At 42.5% G+C, this 17,990-nt stretch overlaps 1 protein-coding gene across 1 annotated transcript; it reads right to left on the bottom strand.

The window, feature by feature from the left end:
• Positions 1-9,686: 9,686 nt before the first annotated feature.
• LOC143103295 (keratin, type I cytoskeletal 50 kDa-like) lies at positions 9,687-12,819 on the bottom strand. The gene is made up of 7 exons (XM_076267109.1): positions 12,324-12,819; positions 11,821-11,903; positions 11,392-11,548; positions 10,947-11,108; positions 10,700-10,825; positions 10,258-10,478; positions 9,687-9,939 (listed from the first exon to the last, which is right to left on the bottom strand). Exons 1-7 carry the CDS (start codon positions 12,771-12,773, stop codon positions 9,816-9,818), a joined length of 1,323 nt encoding a protein of 440 aa, XP_076123224.1. The 5' UTR covers positions 12,774-12,819; the 3' UTR covers positions 9,687-9,815.
• Between the last annotated feature and the right edge of the window lie 5,171 nt (positions 12,820-17,990).

Here is a 17,990-nt window from a genome sequence, read left to right as displayed (position 1 = left end):
TACTTTGCACTGGCAGTCAAGCGAGCACGTGTGTTAACGACAACGGTAAGTTACCAGGGCTGTCTGCCAATACATACCCCATAAAAGGCCAAAGTAAAACATTTTGATATTCCCTTTGCCCTTCAGCATGTACATGTTTGGCCCTTTTTGTGGTTTGTAGGCTAGATCAGCTATGCCACCCAAGAAGAAGAAAGAAAGCTTTTTCATTATGCAGAGTCTAAGCAAACTAGCCATACAAACTGGCAACTGGTGACCAGGCTTTCAAATTCGGATTTTACTGTGTAAAATAGCATTAGCTGTAAAGATATTGTCACAGCTAAACCTAGCTTCTGTAATCTTTCAACCAAAGTTAGGCTATGGGTGTGCCGCATGGACAGTCGCTATAGAAGAAGAATAGCCTAGAAGTCACTGGGCTGCCAATCTTGCAGTGTATTTGTGAATGTAGCCTGATGCAAAGAAATAAAAGATAAACAATGCAAAGAAATAAAAGATAAACTAGGTGCATTTCCTTAGAAATTAACATAGCGAGACACCAGATATTTCTTCTATGATCTCATCCCATAAAGCTTTTCTTTGACTTAGTTTTTTGAACATTTATTTTATCTAATAGCAAACATGATGAATTGAATCCACATATCCTTGCACTTGCGAAAACTATTTTTCACTGGCCTAAAACAATGAGGTCGCAAAAACAATGACTTCACACTTGACTTGCGACTCCACACAGAAGACTTCAGACTTGACTCGGACTCGAGCTTCGAGACTCCTGAACAAGCTGTATTTCATGCAATTATTATTTTTTTTAATCTAAATGTATTCATGTATTTCTATTTTATTTTATTGCTACATACAGAATACTTTGGAAAACGTATAACGAGCAGTATGGCCCCTTTGCCATAATGTGCAACGTAACGCATGTGCGCACTCACAGAAGTAAAAAAAAAATGCATGCGACAAGAAGTCCTCCCGGAGTTGTGCCTTTTATCATTACTTTCAGTTACAATAACTTCGTGCACAGAGGAAATAAGCGAACAGCTACATGCAAGGTGTGTGGCACCAGGATAAATTATGCCTATTCAACAACGTCTGATTTCATCAGGCATCTCCAAACGCACCCAGATAGGTCATGGCCTAGCATATCGTCACAGGTGACAAGCTAACCATCGCAAAGTGTTGTGCTAATGCTGGGAACAGACAGGGATGGACAAAAATACATCAGAATATATTTCAAAATAAAATACATAATAGGCCTACCCTAATTTTTAATGTATCAAAAATACTGTATTTTTGTATTTAGAAAATACTCAAAATACTTTTTTCAAGGAAGTATGGAAGCACTGCAAAAAAACGTTTTTTATCCCAAACATTTAGCCTATTAAAACTATATAGTAAAAAACAATAAAATTTGGCCCCTGTTATACCAAATAGTATACCGTATGCAAGTTCATGTAGTGTGATCAGAATTAAGAATAATTCAAGAATTTACATTTACATTTAGTCATCTAGCTGATGCTTATCCAAAACAACTGACAGATTCGGCAGCCGTGGCCTACTGTTTAGCGCTTCGGACTTGTAACCGAAGGGTTGCCGGTTCAAACCCCAACCAGTAGGCACGGCTGAAGTGCCCTTGAGCAAGGCACCTAACCCCTCACTGCTCCCTGAGCACTGCTGTTGTTGCAGGCAGCTCACTGCGACCGGCATTAGTGTGTGCTTCACCTCACTGTGTGTTCACTGTGTACTGAGTGTGTTTCACTAATTCACGGATTGGGATAAATGCAGAGATTAAATTTTCGGGATCAAAGAGTATATATACTTATACTTACTTACAGTTTTTTTCAAATGCTTACACACTAAATCTTTGCTTGTCACACAATTTTCTAAACATGTCTTCCAAACGTCATAACCCCACACCAAATCTGCAAAACCATACACTAATTCTCAGTATTTGACTCAGTTTTCAATTGACTAAAACACATTTTGCAAAACACCACACACAATTTTCTACTTAACACACAAAAATCGAACAGGAAGTAACTTGATTTTATTTTTCAAACACAACCCATCATAACGCCACACTAAATCACCAGTGCTTCACTCTCTCTCTTCACATGTGTAAACATTCATTACTTTACGGAACACCATCCAGTCATTGCCTTACAGTTTTTTTCAACTGCTTACACACTAAATCTTTGCTTGTCACACAATTTTCTAAACATATCCTCCAAACACCATAACCCGACACCAAATCTGCAAAACCATACACTAATTCTCAGTGTTTGACTCAGTTTTCAATTGACTAAAACACATTTTGCAAAACACCACACACAATTTTCTACCTAACACACAAAAATCTAACAGGAAGTAACTTGATTTCGTTCTTCAAACACAACCCATCAAAATGCCACACTAAATCACCAGTGCTTCACTCTTTCTCTTCACATGTGTAAACACTCTTTACTTTACTGAACACCATCCAATCATTGCCTTAGTATAGGTCTATGAATAGATATACTCTATATATAGGTATGGACCCTTTCAATCTGCTCCTAGAGGATTTCCGGTTGAAATATTCAGAACCAATGCAGATACTTTGAAAATTACAGTAATCGGACTTTAGCTTACAGTAATGTTCTACAAAAAGTTGACTTTATGTAAAATTTGTCTTTTTACTCTATTTTTGTTTGTCCCCATGTTACAGTACCATTAGCTCAATACATTTTTCTGTGCCTCCAGAAATGCCTTAGGAACGCTTACTGTAGAATTGTTTGTTTCTGCAGTTGAAAGGGTCTATAGGCCTATGAATACATACTGTACACGACCCCCCCCCCCACACCTCCCACACACACACACACACACACACACACACACACACACACACTTGTCTTCAGAAGAAAAAAACAAAATCAGTGTTTTCAAAACTCCATATACATCTGGTGGTCACTGTATTCTTCTTTGCTTTTTTTCTTGTTTGCTGTAAAATACTGTATTCACAACAGCAAATTATTTGGTTTCAATATTGCTTGCATTTTTACTGTGTATTTCAACTTCTCTTTGTTGATACCGTAACTTTCACTCTTGTATGGAAATACATATAGAAAGCCTAAGACAGAAGAGCTTTAGGTTTTGAGCAACAGTGTGTACATGATGTATCCAAAATGTCATATTATGACAAAAGTGTTTGTAATGTGAGGCGAATGTTTGTATTAAACATGTGTTTTTGACATTTTGAATGTTGTGTGTCATTTTGCTGGAGATTTGAGGCATTTTGCATTTTGTGTGAGCAGTTGTGGGTTTTGTGTGTGGAGTTTTGAAAAATAGACACAGAGTTTTGAAAACGTGTGTAAACAATTGTAAAAAACTGTAACACACACACACACACACACACACTTTTCTTTGGAAGAAGCAAAGTAATTTGATAGTAGTCAGTCATTTCCGTCTTCGGGCAAAATCAGCTTTTTCAAAACTCCATGTAAATCTGGTGGTCATTGTATTTTGCTTTTTTTTTTCTTGCTGACTGTAAAATACCGTATTTGCAACAGCAAATCATCTGGGAAAAATAACTATTTTTGGTTTCAATATTGCTAGCATTTTTACTGTGTATTTCAACTTCTCTCTGTAGATACCGTAACTTTCACTCTTGTATGGAAATACATAAAGCATATGAAAGACAGAAAAGCATTAGGTTTTGAGCAACAGTGTGTACATGATGTATCCAAAATGTCATATTATGACAAAAGTGTTTATAATGTGAGGCGAATGTTTGCTTTAAACATGTGTTTATGACATTTTGAATGTTGTGTGTCATTTTGCTGTAGATTTGAGGCATTTTGCATTTTGAGTGAGCAATTGTGGGTTTTGTGTGTGGAGTTTTGAAAAAGACACAGAGTTTTAAAAACGTGTGTAAACAATTGTAAAAAAAACTGTAATTAACCACATTATAATCAATAGGCCAAAATCATAATTGTGTATCTGTGCCGAATTTCGTAATTCAAGTCCAGTGCAGAACTGAATAAGAAAATCATACGGCTATGTATCTTGAAGTTCCAGTATGTGAGAAACTTGACATGCCTTAATATCTCCAACCTCAAGTATGCAGCTAATAAGGAAATAGAATTGTTATTTAATTAAACAAGGATAACTTCTCCCCACTGTGGAATGCAGATAAGGATGCTACAAGGAAGGGAATTCAAACACACTCAACACCTTACCATCTATTGATGTCATTGTGGTTCATTGAGATATCTGACATTTTTTCTGTTAAAGATCGGCATGGAGACAATAGGACATTGTTGCCTTTGTCTGTGTCCTTATGTGAACTTGCACAGGTAAACTTGCTCATCTTTACTTGCGTACGACTTCACACCAGTGCTTCAGGTCAGCCGTGGCCTACTGGTTAGCGCTTCGGACTTGGGGGGTTGCCGGTTCGAACCCCGACCAGTAGGCACGGCTGAAGTGCCCTTGAGCAAGGCACCTAATCCCTCACTGCTCCCCGAGCGCCGCTGTTCTTGCAGGCAGCTCACTACTGTATGCGGGGATCAGTGTGTGTTCACTGTGCTGAGTGTGTTTCACTAATTCACGGATTGGGATAAATGCAGAGACCAAATTTCCCTCACGGGATCAAAAGAGTATATATACTTATATTGTATTGTCTATTTGCTTATACTTACTTATACTTCAGACCAGAGCTGATGCTTCAGCAATAGCCGTCACTGAAAAGCTGTGAGTGTCATTGAACACAGCTGTTCTCACATTAGCTGATTGCGATAAACATAAACAATTGTTGCCTAATTACCAATTATTCATTACATTGTGTAGTATCTACTTTTTAGTGTCACATATAGTATTTTGCAATATTTTTAAAATACAAAAATACAAAATACAGAGCCATTTCCTTCAACCCAATAAAATACAAATGACAAATTACTATTTTGTATTTGAAATACAAAATAGTAGGCCAGCACTGTGTAGCCTATCTTGACATGTCTAAGTTTTTGGTTACAATATACAGGTAGTGGGCTCTCTGTTGATTTTAATGAGTAGGCCTAAGCCTAAAGTTACAGCATTTATATCACAATTGACCAGACTTCGACTTTTGGTCTGCTTTTAACAAAATTCTGGCTATGATTTTTCCTTGTATTGCATCATGAGCCATCACTGCGCCTATTGCATTCTACTGTTGTTAGCCTTACGCCTAGCTCAGTCATTATGTTCGCCCTCCATTAGAAGTGCAATGAGCTGCATTGAGCATAATAAACTGCATTTAGAATTCCAAATCCATATTTCTAGATATTTTGGTAAAAGTAACTTAAAAGGAATACAATAGTAGTGTAATGCCTTACAATTCAGATACAGATTACTTTGAAATGACAGTAATGAGTAATACATTACGATTTTGAAGTAACTTGCCCAACACTGATGACAACCAGCACTTTCTATGTGTGTGTGTCTGTGTGTGTGTGTGTAGAGGGTCAATCAAATTCTATGATTGCCACTGATATGAATGATCTCACAAATCACACAAACCAAATCAAATTTTTTAAAAATCGCAAAAGTATCGATTCGAGATTTAGTATTGTTATTGAAACAACTAGATGTACCGCAGAGCGGTACAAAATATGACCGCCGCCCAGTCCAGCACATTTTTTCCACAAAAATAAATCACGCTGAAAGGCCTATATGATTCTAACTGTCTCACTAAATTGCATTATCCACACTCAATTCTCACTGATATCTGCTAGACAACAAGTACCAAAACATGATTAGTTCATAGATTTCACATGTAAAATTAATTTTATACAACCCCACCTCCATCTTGCCTGTTCATAATTCTGAGAAATTCTTGGATTGTGTGCATGTGTGCATGTACATATTTATGTTATGTGTGTGTGTGTGTGTGTGTGTGTGTGTGTGTGCGTGCTTGTGTGTGTGCCTGCGTATGTGCCTGTGCATGCAAGCGTACATATGTCTACTGTGTGAGTATGTGTCATACGTATGATTACTGTGAATGTATGTGTGTGTGTATATCTGTTTGTGCACATGTGTGCACATGAAATGGGTTAACATGACCCCTGGAGGCAAACATACGGAAAAAAAGGGTCATCCTAGTCCCTACAGTTCTCAAGATATTCACAGAGAACTGTGTCTGCCCTACCCTCCTTTCGGGGGGTCCAGTCCAGCAGGGGGGCTACAGATCAAAACGAAAAACGACGGTTACATGCTATCCATGTGGGGTTACATGCCCACCAAGTTTTGTGTACCCCGGTCTTTCAGTGTCCCGGGAATCCTTGTTGGTGTACGTCACTAAATGTACACAAACATTATTTTATTGTAAGGCCCCCCATGAACGAAAGTACACAAAACTTGGCCTGCATTCGGAGGGTGTCATAATGATCCTACACTTTTAATTTCGTGCAGTTTTGACCTTGTCAGCCAGAGATATTGTGATGAAAACACCTAATTCTTTGCTTTTTAATTTTTAACTAGGTGGCGCTATACATGAAATAAGTGGTAATGGGATGGGTTGACATGCCCCCTTAAGACCAACATACAAAAAAAAAGGTGGACCTCCTAGGCCCTACGGTTCTCGAGATATTCACAGAAAACTGTCTCCGGCCACCTACGTGCCAGTTGGTGTATAGTAACATAAATTCATTTATTGTGTGGCCCTCCATGAACGGAATTCCATGAAACTTGGCGTGCATACAGAGGGTGTCATAATGATCCTACACTTCCAATTTCGTGCAGTTTGGACTATGTTAGGTCACAGATACCTGCGATTACAACACCTCATTTTTACTTTTTTGTGTTTAACTAGGTGGCGCTATACATGAAATGAGTGGTTATGGAATGGGTTGACATGGCCCCTTGAGATCAACATACAAAAAAAAATGGTCCTCCTAAACCTTACGGTTCTCGAGATATTCACAGAAAACTGTGTCTGCCCTACCCTCCTATCGGGGGGTGCAGTCCAGCGGGGGGGCTACAGATCAAAACGAAAAACGATGGTTCCATGCTATCCATATGGGGTTACATGCCCACCAAGTTTCGTCTACCCCGGTCTTTCAGTGTCCCGGGAATCATTGACGGAAATTTGGACATGCGAAAAATAAAAAAATAAAAAATAAAATTCTGACTAAACCTATATGATCGCCGCTTCGCTGCGCGGCGGTCATAATAATGTTGGTATTGTGACAACAGGAGTTGGGGATATGTCCCCACCAAAGCTGAGACCAAACCTACGCCCTTCGTCAGAAATCAGTAGTTACAGCAGCTCCAGGACCGTATTGCATCTTGTGTTTAATGTTAGCTTAAATGTTATGCTATTGTTGTAGCTGTAGCTCTGTAGCTTAAATGTTGACAGATACAGTGCTAAATCCTAGGTATAATCTCCTCTGCACTCTAGCTTCAATTTTATTCTACTGCTGTAGCTGTAGCTCTGTAGCTTAAACTTTATTGTTGCTTAAATGTATTGACAGACACAGTGGTAAGTCCTAGATATAATCTCCTCTGCACTGTAGCTTAAATGTTATTCTATTGCTGTAGCTATAGCTATGTCATCCCATCACTTTTCAAAACTGCCACCATCATACCCGTGCCAAAGAAATCATCACCATCATGCTTCAATGACTACCGTCCTGTAGCACTCACGCCCATAATCATGAAGTGCTTCGAACGGCTAGTCATGTCACACATCAAAGCCACCCTACCCTCCACCCTGGACCCCATCCAGTTTGCATACCGAGCCAAACGATCCACGGAGGATGCAATCTGCTCTGCCCTCCATCCAGCCCTCACCCACTTGGACAATAAAGACTCATATGTGAGAATGCTGTTCATAGACTTCAGTTCAGCATTCAATACCATAATACCACAACAACTCATCAGCAAACTGGACAAGCTAGGATTCAGTACCTCCCTCTGCAACTGGCTGCTGGACTTCCTGTTGCAGAGACCACAAGCAGTACGTGTCGGGAACTACACCTCAAGCACTCTGACCCTGAGCACGGGGGCCCCTCAAGGGTGTGTGCTCAGCCCCCTGCTCTTCACACATGACTGTACAACCACTCACAGCTCCAACCATCTGGTGAAGTTTGCGGACGACACAACACTGGTGGGCCTCATCACTAAGGGCGATGAGGCTCACTACAGAGAAGAAGTAGACCTGCTGGCTAAATGGTGCAAAGACAACAACCTCCTGCTGAATGTCAGCAAGACCAAGGAGATTGTTGTCAACTTTCAGAGAGGCCACAAACAACTGCCACCACTGTCCATCGACGGAGATGCTGTGGAGAGAGTGAGCAGCACAAAATTTCTGTGGGTGCACATCAGCGACGACCTCTCCTGGACCACCAACACAGCATCACTGGCGAAGAAAGCCGAGCAGCGCCTCTACTTCTTGCGCAAATTGAAGAAGGCAAGTGCCACGCCTCCCGTCCTGACTACATTCTACAGAGGGACCATCGAGAGCATCGTGTCCAGCAGCATCACAGTGTGGGGCGGAAGCTGCACAGATCAGAACAGGAAGACCCTCCAGCGCATTGTTAACACAGCTAAGAGGATCATTGGAGCACCACTCCCCTCCCTGCAGGACATTTACACCACCCGCCTCACCCGCAAAGCACTAATGATTGTCAAGGACACAACCCACCCTGCACACGAACTGTTCAGCCTCCTGCCCTCTGGAAAGAGGTACTGGAGCCTCCGCTCCCGCACCACCAGACTTGCAAGTAGCTTCATCCACCAAGCAATCAGGATGCTGAACACTCTACCCACTCTCCCATCGCTGACAGCCCCCCCCACCCACCAGCCAGTCAGGAACCTAGGAACCTAGGATCCTGTCTACCCTAACCCCCCCCCCCCCAACACCGCCCTGTGGAACTGCACTGTGACTGCGCAGCCTAACGTGTTGCTGCTTCACATCAAGCCTGATATATTTGAACTGCATATCAATGTAAATATACGGGTCACACAAGCACAAGTTTAAACTTCATGTAACTGTTATCAATGTTATTTATCACTCTGCCACAATGATGCTGCTACTACTACTCTGTCAGAAGGTTACGCTAAGACTATGTAAATATACAACACAACTACCTCTTTTTTTTTATATATGTCTTATATTTCTATTTTTTTGATATATGTTCTATATTTCAGTCTCGCACTTTAATTTAATTTAATGTTTATTGTCTATGGCTATGTCTAAAGTATGTCTATGTCTGTATTTAAAGTATGTCTATGTCTGCATGGGAAAGTAAGAAACGAAATTTCAAATTCTTTGTATGACCAGTGCATGTAAAGAAATTGACAATAAAAGCCGACTTGACTTGACTTGACTTGACTATGTTGCTCAACTGTTGTAAGTTGCTTGGATAAACTCATCTGCCAAATGAATAAATGTAAGTGGTAATGTAAATGTTTAATGACTGTATGGGTAACTTATAAGGTATTACTAATTCAATGTGTTGCAAAATCATTAAAACATGTCTTTCTTAAATGATAATGGTCAAGCTCATTAGTTTCAACATGAACAGATGAGCTTTTGCCATCAGGGTTTGTATTGTTAAATTTCTGTCTCTATCTTTCTGTCTATTTAGTTCTTTCCTTGTTACATTATGCTCGTTTCTGCCGCAAAATATTCAACCAGTTCGTTACCCAACTGATTAGGAATAAAAAACCACCAAACAACATTTTAATACTGAACACCACAGGGCACTTTTTATTGTTTTTTCTCTTTTCTCTCAGGTGTTGTGCTTTGAGAGGCTCTACTTTGTTGGGCTTATTTCCAGTGCTCTGCTGTCGCAGTGTGTTAATGCCTCTCAGTGAGTCGCAGACATGGACTGGGAGGAGCTGGACGAGCTGACCACCTTGCCGTCCACAACCTCCTCCACGATGGTCACCACCTTGCGTGTTGTGGTCGATGAGGACGAGCTGGAGGTAGTGCTAAAGGGCAGACAAACAAATTATGCTTTAGTTTCAAGAGTCAACTGGGCGTTAGAATTACAGGACCGGAGGATTCATTATTGGAGCAGTTCAATTCAAATTAACTTTTGATGTATTTAAAGCAACATTAACAGTGAACATTATCTCAAGTCACTCTGCAGAAACAACACAACTCTTTTCGGTAGTGTAAGTGTTATTCTATCAGTAATAAGAGGGCTTTTTGTGAAAGGGTTTCACAGTTTGTACAACTGACCCATGAACTATAGATTAAATGGACAATCTTGCTAATTTCCCTTGCTCGCGGTCTTTTCCCCTCACCTGACAGCTTCTCCGTCCAGGAGTCTTCTGTACTCGGCGATCTCCATCTCCAGTCTGGTCTTGATGTCCAGGAGCATCTTGTATTCGTAGCCCTGGCGCTCGAGGTCAGCACGCAGCTGTGTGAGCTGTTCCTCCAGGCTGCTCACCTGCATCTGGTAGCCCGAGAGCATGGACGAGTAGCGCGCCTGTGTGTCTGCCAGAGTGCCTTCCAGCGACGCTTTCTGGGGAGAGCAAAAGACAAGAGTGATCAGAGGTTAGCTCAGCTTAGCTGATTAGTGATTTTAGGTACTTTAGAGATTGTGTTTATAATACTTTGACTTGTTGAATGCTGCCTTTTTATTATTGTTTATGAGCATACAAGCAATTTTAAAGCACTATCCAAAGCTTGTTGTTACTTCACATGGTAGCTGTTGTATGCTAGCCTATCATCCTAATTGCTTACCATGCTGAGCTGAGACTGAAGCTCAATTTCGAGCCCCTGCAGTGTGCGTTTGACTTCGTTGATTTCCGACCGTGACGTCTGCAGTACCTCTGTGCTGACGGCGACTTCCTTGTTCAGAGCCTCTGTCTGTTTAAACACAGCACGCGTAGCATGTCAGTTACCACATTTAGGCAATTAAAAGATAGTGAACGTATACATTGATATCTTATACTGGATGTTCAGACTAACAGAGTACTATCCGGTCTACCTTGCTCTGGAACCACGATTCCAGCTCTCTGTTGTTCTTGGCGGCGACGGTCTCGTAGTGTTCACGGATCTCGGCCATGACCTTGGACAGGTCCTCCTGTGGTGCGGCATCAACCTCCACGTGAACCTGTCCCGTCATCTGTGCACGCATGGCCAGGAGCTCCTGAGAAGAGAACGAGACAAAAGAGCATTAGTGAGTTACACATACTTATAGGCAGTCATAATATACTGTGATATTCAGGGAACAGTTACATGTTACTGTGGAGGGCGTGCCATTGCCTGTAGAGACCCATAGTTCTAACTGTGTCTCTATGACATGTTCTAACTGTGTTTCTATGACATGTTCTAACTGTGTCTCTATGACATGTTCTAACTGTGTCTCTATGACATGTTCTAACTGTGTCTCTATGACATGTTCTAACTGTGTCTCTATGACATGTTCTCACCTCCTCGTGGTTCTTCTTGAGGAAGATGAGTTCCTCCCTCAGGCCCTCGATCTGCATCTCCAGGTCGGAGCGGGCCATGGTCAGCTCATCCAGGACTCTCCTCAGGTTGGCGATGTCAGCCTCCACTGATTGCCTCATGGCGAGCTCGTTCTCATATCTGATCACAACCAAAACCATAATTTATGAATGGACATGATAAAATCTTGTTATTTGTGTCATTCATTGTTCAGGAAAAGTCCTCGTATCTGGTCAGGATAAAGACAGAAAAGCCAAAACCTAACAACGTGTGTTGCCATTGTGTGACGTTTAGGATTAACTGATGGAATTTAAGGAATGCAGCTGTTTCTAATTATGCTTTAATTAACCAAACTTGTCCCTTAATCCGGAATGGAATATGGAATTTTAAATATTGGAATATAGAATACTTACTTGACTCTGAAGTCATCAGCAGCGAGCTTGGCGTTGTCAATGCTGAGGTAGATACCTCCATTGACACGGGTGGCATCCTGAATCTGCACAGACGAAAAAGAGAAATCATTAATACAAATGTCTTTGTTTAAGGATTAGAGTTGTTTGACATGCTCAGGGACATTACTCCTGTTGTGCAATAACACAGAGCAGCACATGGGCTCAAGTATATATTGAATATATTTGAATATTCAATGCATTCCATGCATCTAATGATAAACATCATCTTCTTTTGACTTTAATAAAGTACACTTGATAACAGCAACGAATGGACTACTCTTTAGTTTAGTCAGCACATATGATTTCATTTCCATTCTAATATTAAACTTTAAGACTAAAAATTATTATTAAAAGTACATTTATTGTAGTGGGCACTTGCATGCATTGACATGTCATGCAGGTTGTTGACTGTATGACACACTAATGTGTGAAACCAAACAGCGGCCACGGACATGCAAACGTACCTTGGCCTGGAGGTCGCTGATGGTGACATGGAAGGCAGTGTAGTCACGGGCAGTGGGGGATGTCTTGCTCTCCAGGAACTTTCTGATCTTCAGCTCCAGCTCGGCGTTGGCCTTCTCTAGGGAGCGCACCTTCTCCAGGTAGGAGGCCAGGCGGTCGTTGAGGTTCTGCATGGTTGCCTTCTCGTTGACGCTCACGCCGTCGGAGAGCTGGAAGCCGCCCCCGTAGCCACCGCTGCCTGCGGAGAAGGAACTGGACACGCTGGAGATGCGCACGCCGGACCCTCCTGCACCCCCGTACACGCTGCCGGCACGCATGGCGCTGATGCGGCCGTAGCCGCCACCGCCGCCGCCGCCAACCGAGGACATGGAGAGGCGAGAGCCACCCATGGACCCGCCGGCCCTCATGGAGCCCCCGGAGGAAGAGACGTAGCTACGGCTGGAGTAAGACATGTCTGCCTGTCTGTATGCGTGCAGGTGGGTGTGTGAGAGAGAGCGGCCCTGACTACTGAGAGGAGGGAGTAAGTGGAGAGGGGAAGATTCAGTCTGCCTTTTATAGCCCTGGAGAGGAGGGATGTGGGGTGGAGGTGTGGTATGTGTGTGTGTTGGGGGGGGGGGGTTGTGGGCGGTTGGTTTTGATTATCTAAGAGCTGCAGGGCATGGACACATATAGGGCACAAAGACACACACACACACACACACACACACACACACACACACACACACACACACACACACACACACACACACACACACACACACACACACACACACACACACACACACGCACACGCACGCACACGCACACGCACACGCACACACACACAGTGGGCAGCCGTGGCCCACTGGTTAGCACTCTGGACTTGTAACCGGAGGGTTGCCGGTTTGAGCCCCGACCCCGCGGCTGAAGTGCCCTTGAGCAAGGCACCTAACCCCTCACTGCTCCCCGAGCGCCGCCGTTGAAGCAGGCAGCTCACTGGGCCGGGATTTGTGTGTGCTTCACCTCACTGTGTTCACTGTGTGCTTCACTAATTCACTGATTAGGTTAAATGCAGAGACCAAATTTCCCTCACGGGATCAAAAAAGTATATATACTTATACTTATACACACACCTTTAGCACAGATTATCACTCATGATCACACCCACACAAAGAATAAAGGCAGGTGTGGCAAGACTCTGTGTAAATCTTGACCAGTCTGACCAGATCTATCTCGGGTATCTCGGGTCAGGTAAATAATGCGAGGAATCTCTAGTCACACAGATCCCTAAGACTGGGCCCCTTCAGGCACAGATGTGTCCCAGACAGCCTATGGGGGAATGAAACAATAATGACTGATCGACCAAAAGTGGACTGAGGGGATAAAATGTAGACAGGCTAGTTTTCAGAGAGGTCCTCCGGGAGGCAGCCATGCAAACAAAGGGGCCCTAAGACTTCCCCTTCCAGAACAACAACTGCTCAGTTGCAGTGCAGATATTGATCTAGGAACGTACATATGTCTGTTTACTTTGACATTATTGTTTAGATGTTAGTTTAACGGGTTAATATACATGTGTGGCAGTAAGGATGCTCTCATATCCTTTGCTTAAACCAGCGTGTTGTTAGTCAGACAGAGTGAAAGGGCCAAAAATCAGACAATGTTGTTGTTTTTCTCAATGCATTCAATGTCAGAAATCAATATCTCCAGGACCGTATTACATCTTGTGTTTAATGATAGCTTAAATGTTATGCTATTGTTGTAGCTGTAGCTCTGTAGCTTAAATGTTGCTTAAATGTTGACAGATACAGTGCTAAATCCTAGGTATAATCTCCTCTGCACTCTAGCTTCAATTTTATTCTACTGCTGTAGCTGTAGCTCTGTAGCTTAAACGTTATTGTTGCTTAAATGTATTGACAGACACAGTGGTAAGTCCTAGATATAATCTCCTCTGCACTGTGTTATTCTATTGCTGTAGCTATAGCTATGTTGCTCAACTGTTGTAAGTTGCTTGGATAAACTCATCTGCCAAATGAATAAATGTAAATGTAATGTAAATGTTTAATGACTGTATGGGTAACTTATAAGGTATTAATAATTCAATGTGTTGCAAAATCATTAAAACATGTCTTTCTTAAATGATAATGGTCAAGCTCATATTAGTTTCAACATGAACAGATGAGCTTTTGCCATCAGGGTTTGTATTGTGTAAGGCACGTCTTTTGCCCAAACCTTATGCATTTCTAAAGAATGCCCTTTTGCATTCAATTTACATGTGTGGATGCCTGTGTTTGATCTGTATTGTCTTAGCTGGCCATGGCCAAAGATCCCAAACACCCGCTCATGCATCAAGTGACCATTTGCTCCTTGTTCTGGTCCCTCTACTGAGAGATAACTCAGTCCTGGGCCTACTTGATGTCTTGTGGTGAGATAGGCCAACCTCATTATCAGTGTTGGGAGGGTTACTTTCAAAATGTATTTCGTTACAGAATACAGAATACATGCCCAAAAATGTAATTTGTAACGTATTCCATTACGTTACTCAATCTGAGTAACTTATTCTGAATACTTAGATTACTTCCGCTTTGAATTGCATTTTATAAGTGTAGGAATGAGGCCATCAAATCCTCCTTTGGCCTACTAAAAAGGCCTATTCTGGTGTGTTCTTCTGTTCCAAATGGCTGAAATGTTAGGCCCACATAGGAGAATGTAAAGCCAACTAAGCTACCTGATACAACTTTAAAATAGCAAGGTGAACACTAAAACTACAGCAGGCGACTTAATTAAAACAAACAAAATAAATAGGCTACTTTAAGGGCGTAGCCAGAAATTATAATTAAGGTGTGCCTGTGAGATTTTTCGGTGGCATCAACCCAGTGAGGGGCGCAAATGACAGGTGGAACGCAAATGACCTGTAAAGGTAAACACTATAGGCTATATCAATGCTCTCAAAATGAACGTGATCGCGTAATGACAATCAAAAACCGCATGTTAAAATATGCTACTCGCAAGAATAATCTTCAGAGGCTGCACCATATAATTCATTTTAAAACGTAAATGTAGATCTAATTAGAAAAAAAAATCATCCATAAAGCTATTTTAAGTTAGAATAAAAAACTTAGAATGCAGTGCCGATTTTAGAGATTGGTTTTATTGTAGGTCTAAATCAACACGTGAACTAGGCTTTGTTTATTGATTAGCAAACTGTGTAACCGATTGGCCGAAGTAGCTTGAGCTATTAATACTTGGGAGAATATCCTTTGAACAGACATCAGGAACCACGATCAGTGAGGAACAGTAGTTACCTCCACTTACTTTACTCCTATTTGCTGTGCAAACAGTCATTTCAGGGTCTCCGATGATGCGCCCATAATGCGTGCTGGCTGCGTTTTGAGGCTAGTGCAAGACGGCGGGGCTTGGATTTAAACATGGAAACAATTTCATCATAGATTGCTTTCAGGAGCTTCTGGGAAATGGAGTTGCCTTAATTTATTTAGAGAGTGAATAAACTTATGAAACAGAGAAGTATCGTCATGTAATCCATTGATTTCAACAATGTAACTATTCTAAATACCAACTATTTAACTAGTAACTGTATCAGAATACAGTTAGCCTACTCATAATTTGTATTCTGAATACGTAACGCGTATGTACATGTATTCCGTTACTATCCAAATGTAACAGGACAAGGTCCACGCCCCTTGCTTAACCCAGTAGTGCCATTGCGAGTGGCTCTTTGCATTCGGAGGTGAGCCAATTAGCGTAGGGAAGTGGCTACTTAAATTGTAACTTTTAATTTTGAAGGCTGACGTCACAGCTGCATACTGTTGGTTGTCCACCTGACTCCTGCCTTCACCGCGGGATCCCTTGTGCTCTTTTGGCCTCCTGCTCACTGTGCATGCATCCAGTGACATTCCTGGTAGGTTATCGTGGCATTGCGTGAGTAGTAACGTTTCATAAATGTTATAGGCTAGTATAGCTAACACAAACTTTGGGGGTTTTAGGATTTGCTGTCGGCTGCTGAACATGGGCCTCATAGCCGACCTCAGCTGATTTGGTATGTAATTTTAACCGTCTTCAAAATAATATGTAGCTTGCGTGGGTTTTTAATTGTATCTTTTTCGTGTAACAGAGCTTGCGGTAACACAAGGAGCGGCAACATCAAGGCATCTTGGTTCAAGTTCCGAACGCTGCTGTTTTGTTTTGTCCGCGCCCAAGTTGTGTTAGTCAATTTTAAACATTCCACACGGGAGAACTGTACAACGGACGCTCTCGTCCAATTTTATTCTGTCTGAAAGTGGCCTTGAACGCCCTGCGTGTTAAGTGTCCATAGAAGCTGTGGTTGCTAAAATGAATGAAAGTTTGTGTTTTTATTGTAAGTTGTCTCCAGAGTGTGAGTACATACGATGTATGGTGTGCATTAGAATTAGTGGCTCATTCGTTGATCTCTCCCTCTCTTGCTGGACAGGAGCTGCAGGCCAATTGGGTGGCGGGCTATCTCGGTGGTGGTGTCCCTTCACTTTTCCTGCTGTGGTGAATCTTGAGTATCTGGTATTGACATGTTCACGTGTGGTGTGTCTTTAGACTCTACTCTGATATACTCTCCAGCCCTGGGTAAGCTTCAGCCCTGTTCCTGGCTCTTCCTACCCTCCATCAGCTGTTAGCCCACTAATCTTTTGCAACACAGTCTGCTGTGTGTGTGTGTGTGTGTGTGTGTGTGTGTGTATTTGTGCATGTGTGATTGTGTATATTGTACATGTGTGTCCAGGCCTTGTAGGCCATTTGTGTCAGTGCCTTAGTGACTAAGGTTCTGACTGTTTGGAGAGAACCCACTCCCTGTATGTTTTAATATTTGTTAATAAAGACAGTTTATTTTTTGGAACCACGCCTCTGGTTTCTGTGACCACGAACCTGTGTTGCCTGGTTGGGCTTCATGTATGAAGTTATAGTCCAATTGATTGAATATTCTGAGGGGCAGGGCCTCAGATGGCGTAGTCGACATTTCTATTAGAGAGCTAACCTACCACTTGCCACATTTGGCGTAGTCGGCAGAGGATCACATAGCAAAGCCAGAGACGTGTGTTCCAGTGTTTTTCTGTCTTTTGTTTCTTGTCTGTGCTTTGTTTGATTTGGTTTTTGTTTATCTTTTTTTCTCAAGACAAAACAGCAGCTGTTCGTTGGACCAATGAGGAGTCAGGCAAGCTTGTGTTGGGTGCATGGCCAACAAAGGTTGCATCTCTTTTAACCCCCCACCCCCTTGTCTGCAGCGTTGACTGCTGCTACTTATGTTGTTTTGTGTGCAGAACAACCAGGAGCGGCTTCTCCCTTTGGGGACCTTCGGGGCAAGGGCTGTGGACCCGTTAGTGGGGTCTGGGAAGATCCTCTCCTGGCCTCTGTGTGTCGCGGTGTTTCGGCCTACTGACCACCCGCGTGTCGTTATGTGTTTTGTGTACAGGTCGATCAGGAGTGGCCTCTCCCTAGGTGGACCTTCGGGGCATGGGCTGTGGACCCGTTAGCGGGGTCTGGGAAGATCCTCTCCTGGCATCTGTGTGTCGCGGTGTTGCGGCCTACTGACCACCCGCGTGTTATGTGTTTTGAGCATTAAGGGTAACCAGGGTGGCTCCTCCCGAGAGGGACCTTCGGGTCATGGGATCCCAGTGTGGTGAGTCCCATTAGCGGGGTCTGGGTGTAAA

The sequence above is a fragment of the Alosa pseudoharengus genome, unplaced genomic scaffold (genome assembly GCF_046254945.1).
Source record: "Alosa pseudoharengus isolate Yale_2024_CS ecotype anadromous, Long Island Sound unplaced genomic scaffold, YU_APseudo_1.1 YU_APseudo_1.1_scf_4, whole genome shotgun sequence".
Classification (NCBI taxonomy): domain Eukaryota; kingdom Metazoa; phylum Chordata; class Actinopteri; order Clupeiformes; family Clupeidae; genus Alosa; species Alosa pseudoharengus.
The sequence above is the reverse complement of the archived record's forward strand: the minus strand, read 5'-3'. Positions and strand labels throughout refer to the sequence as shown.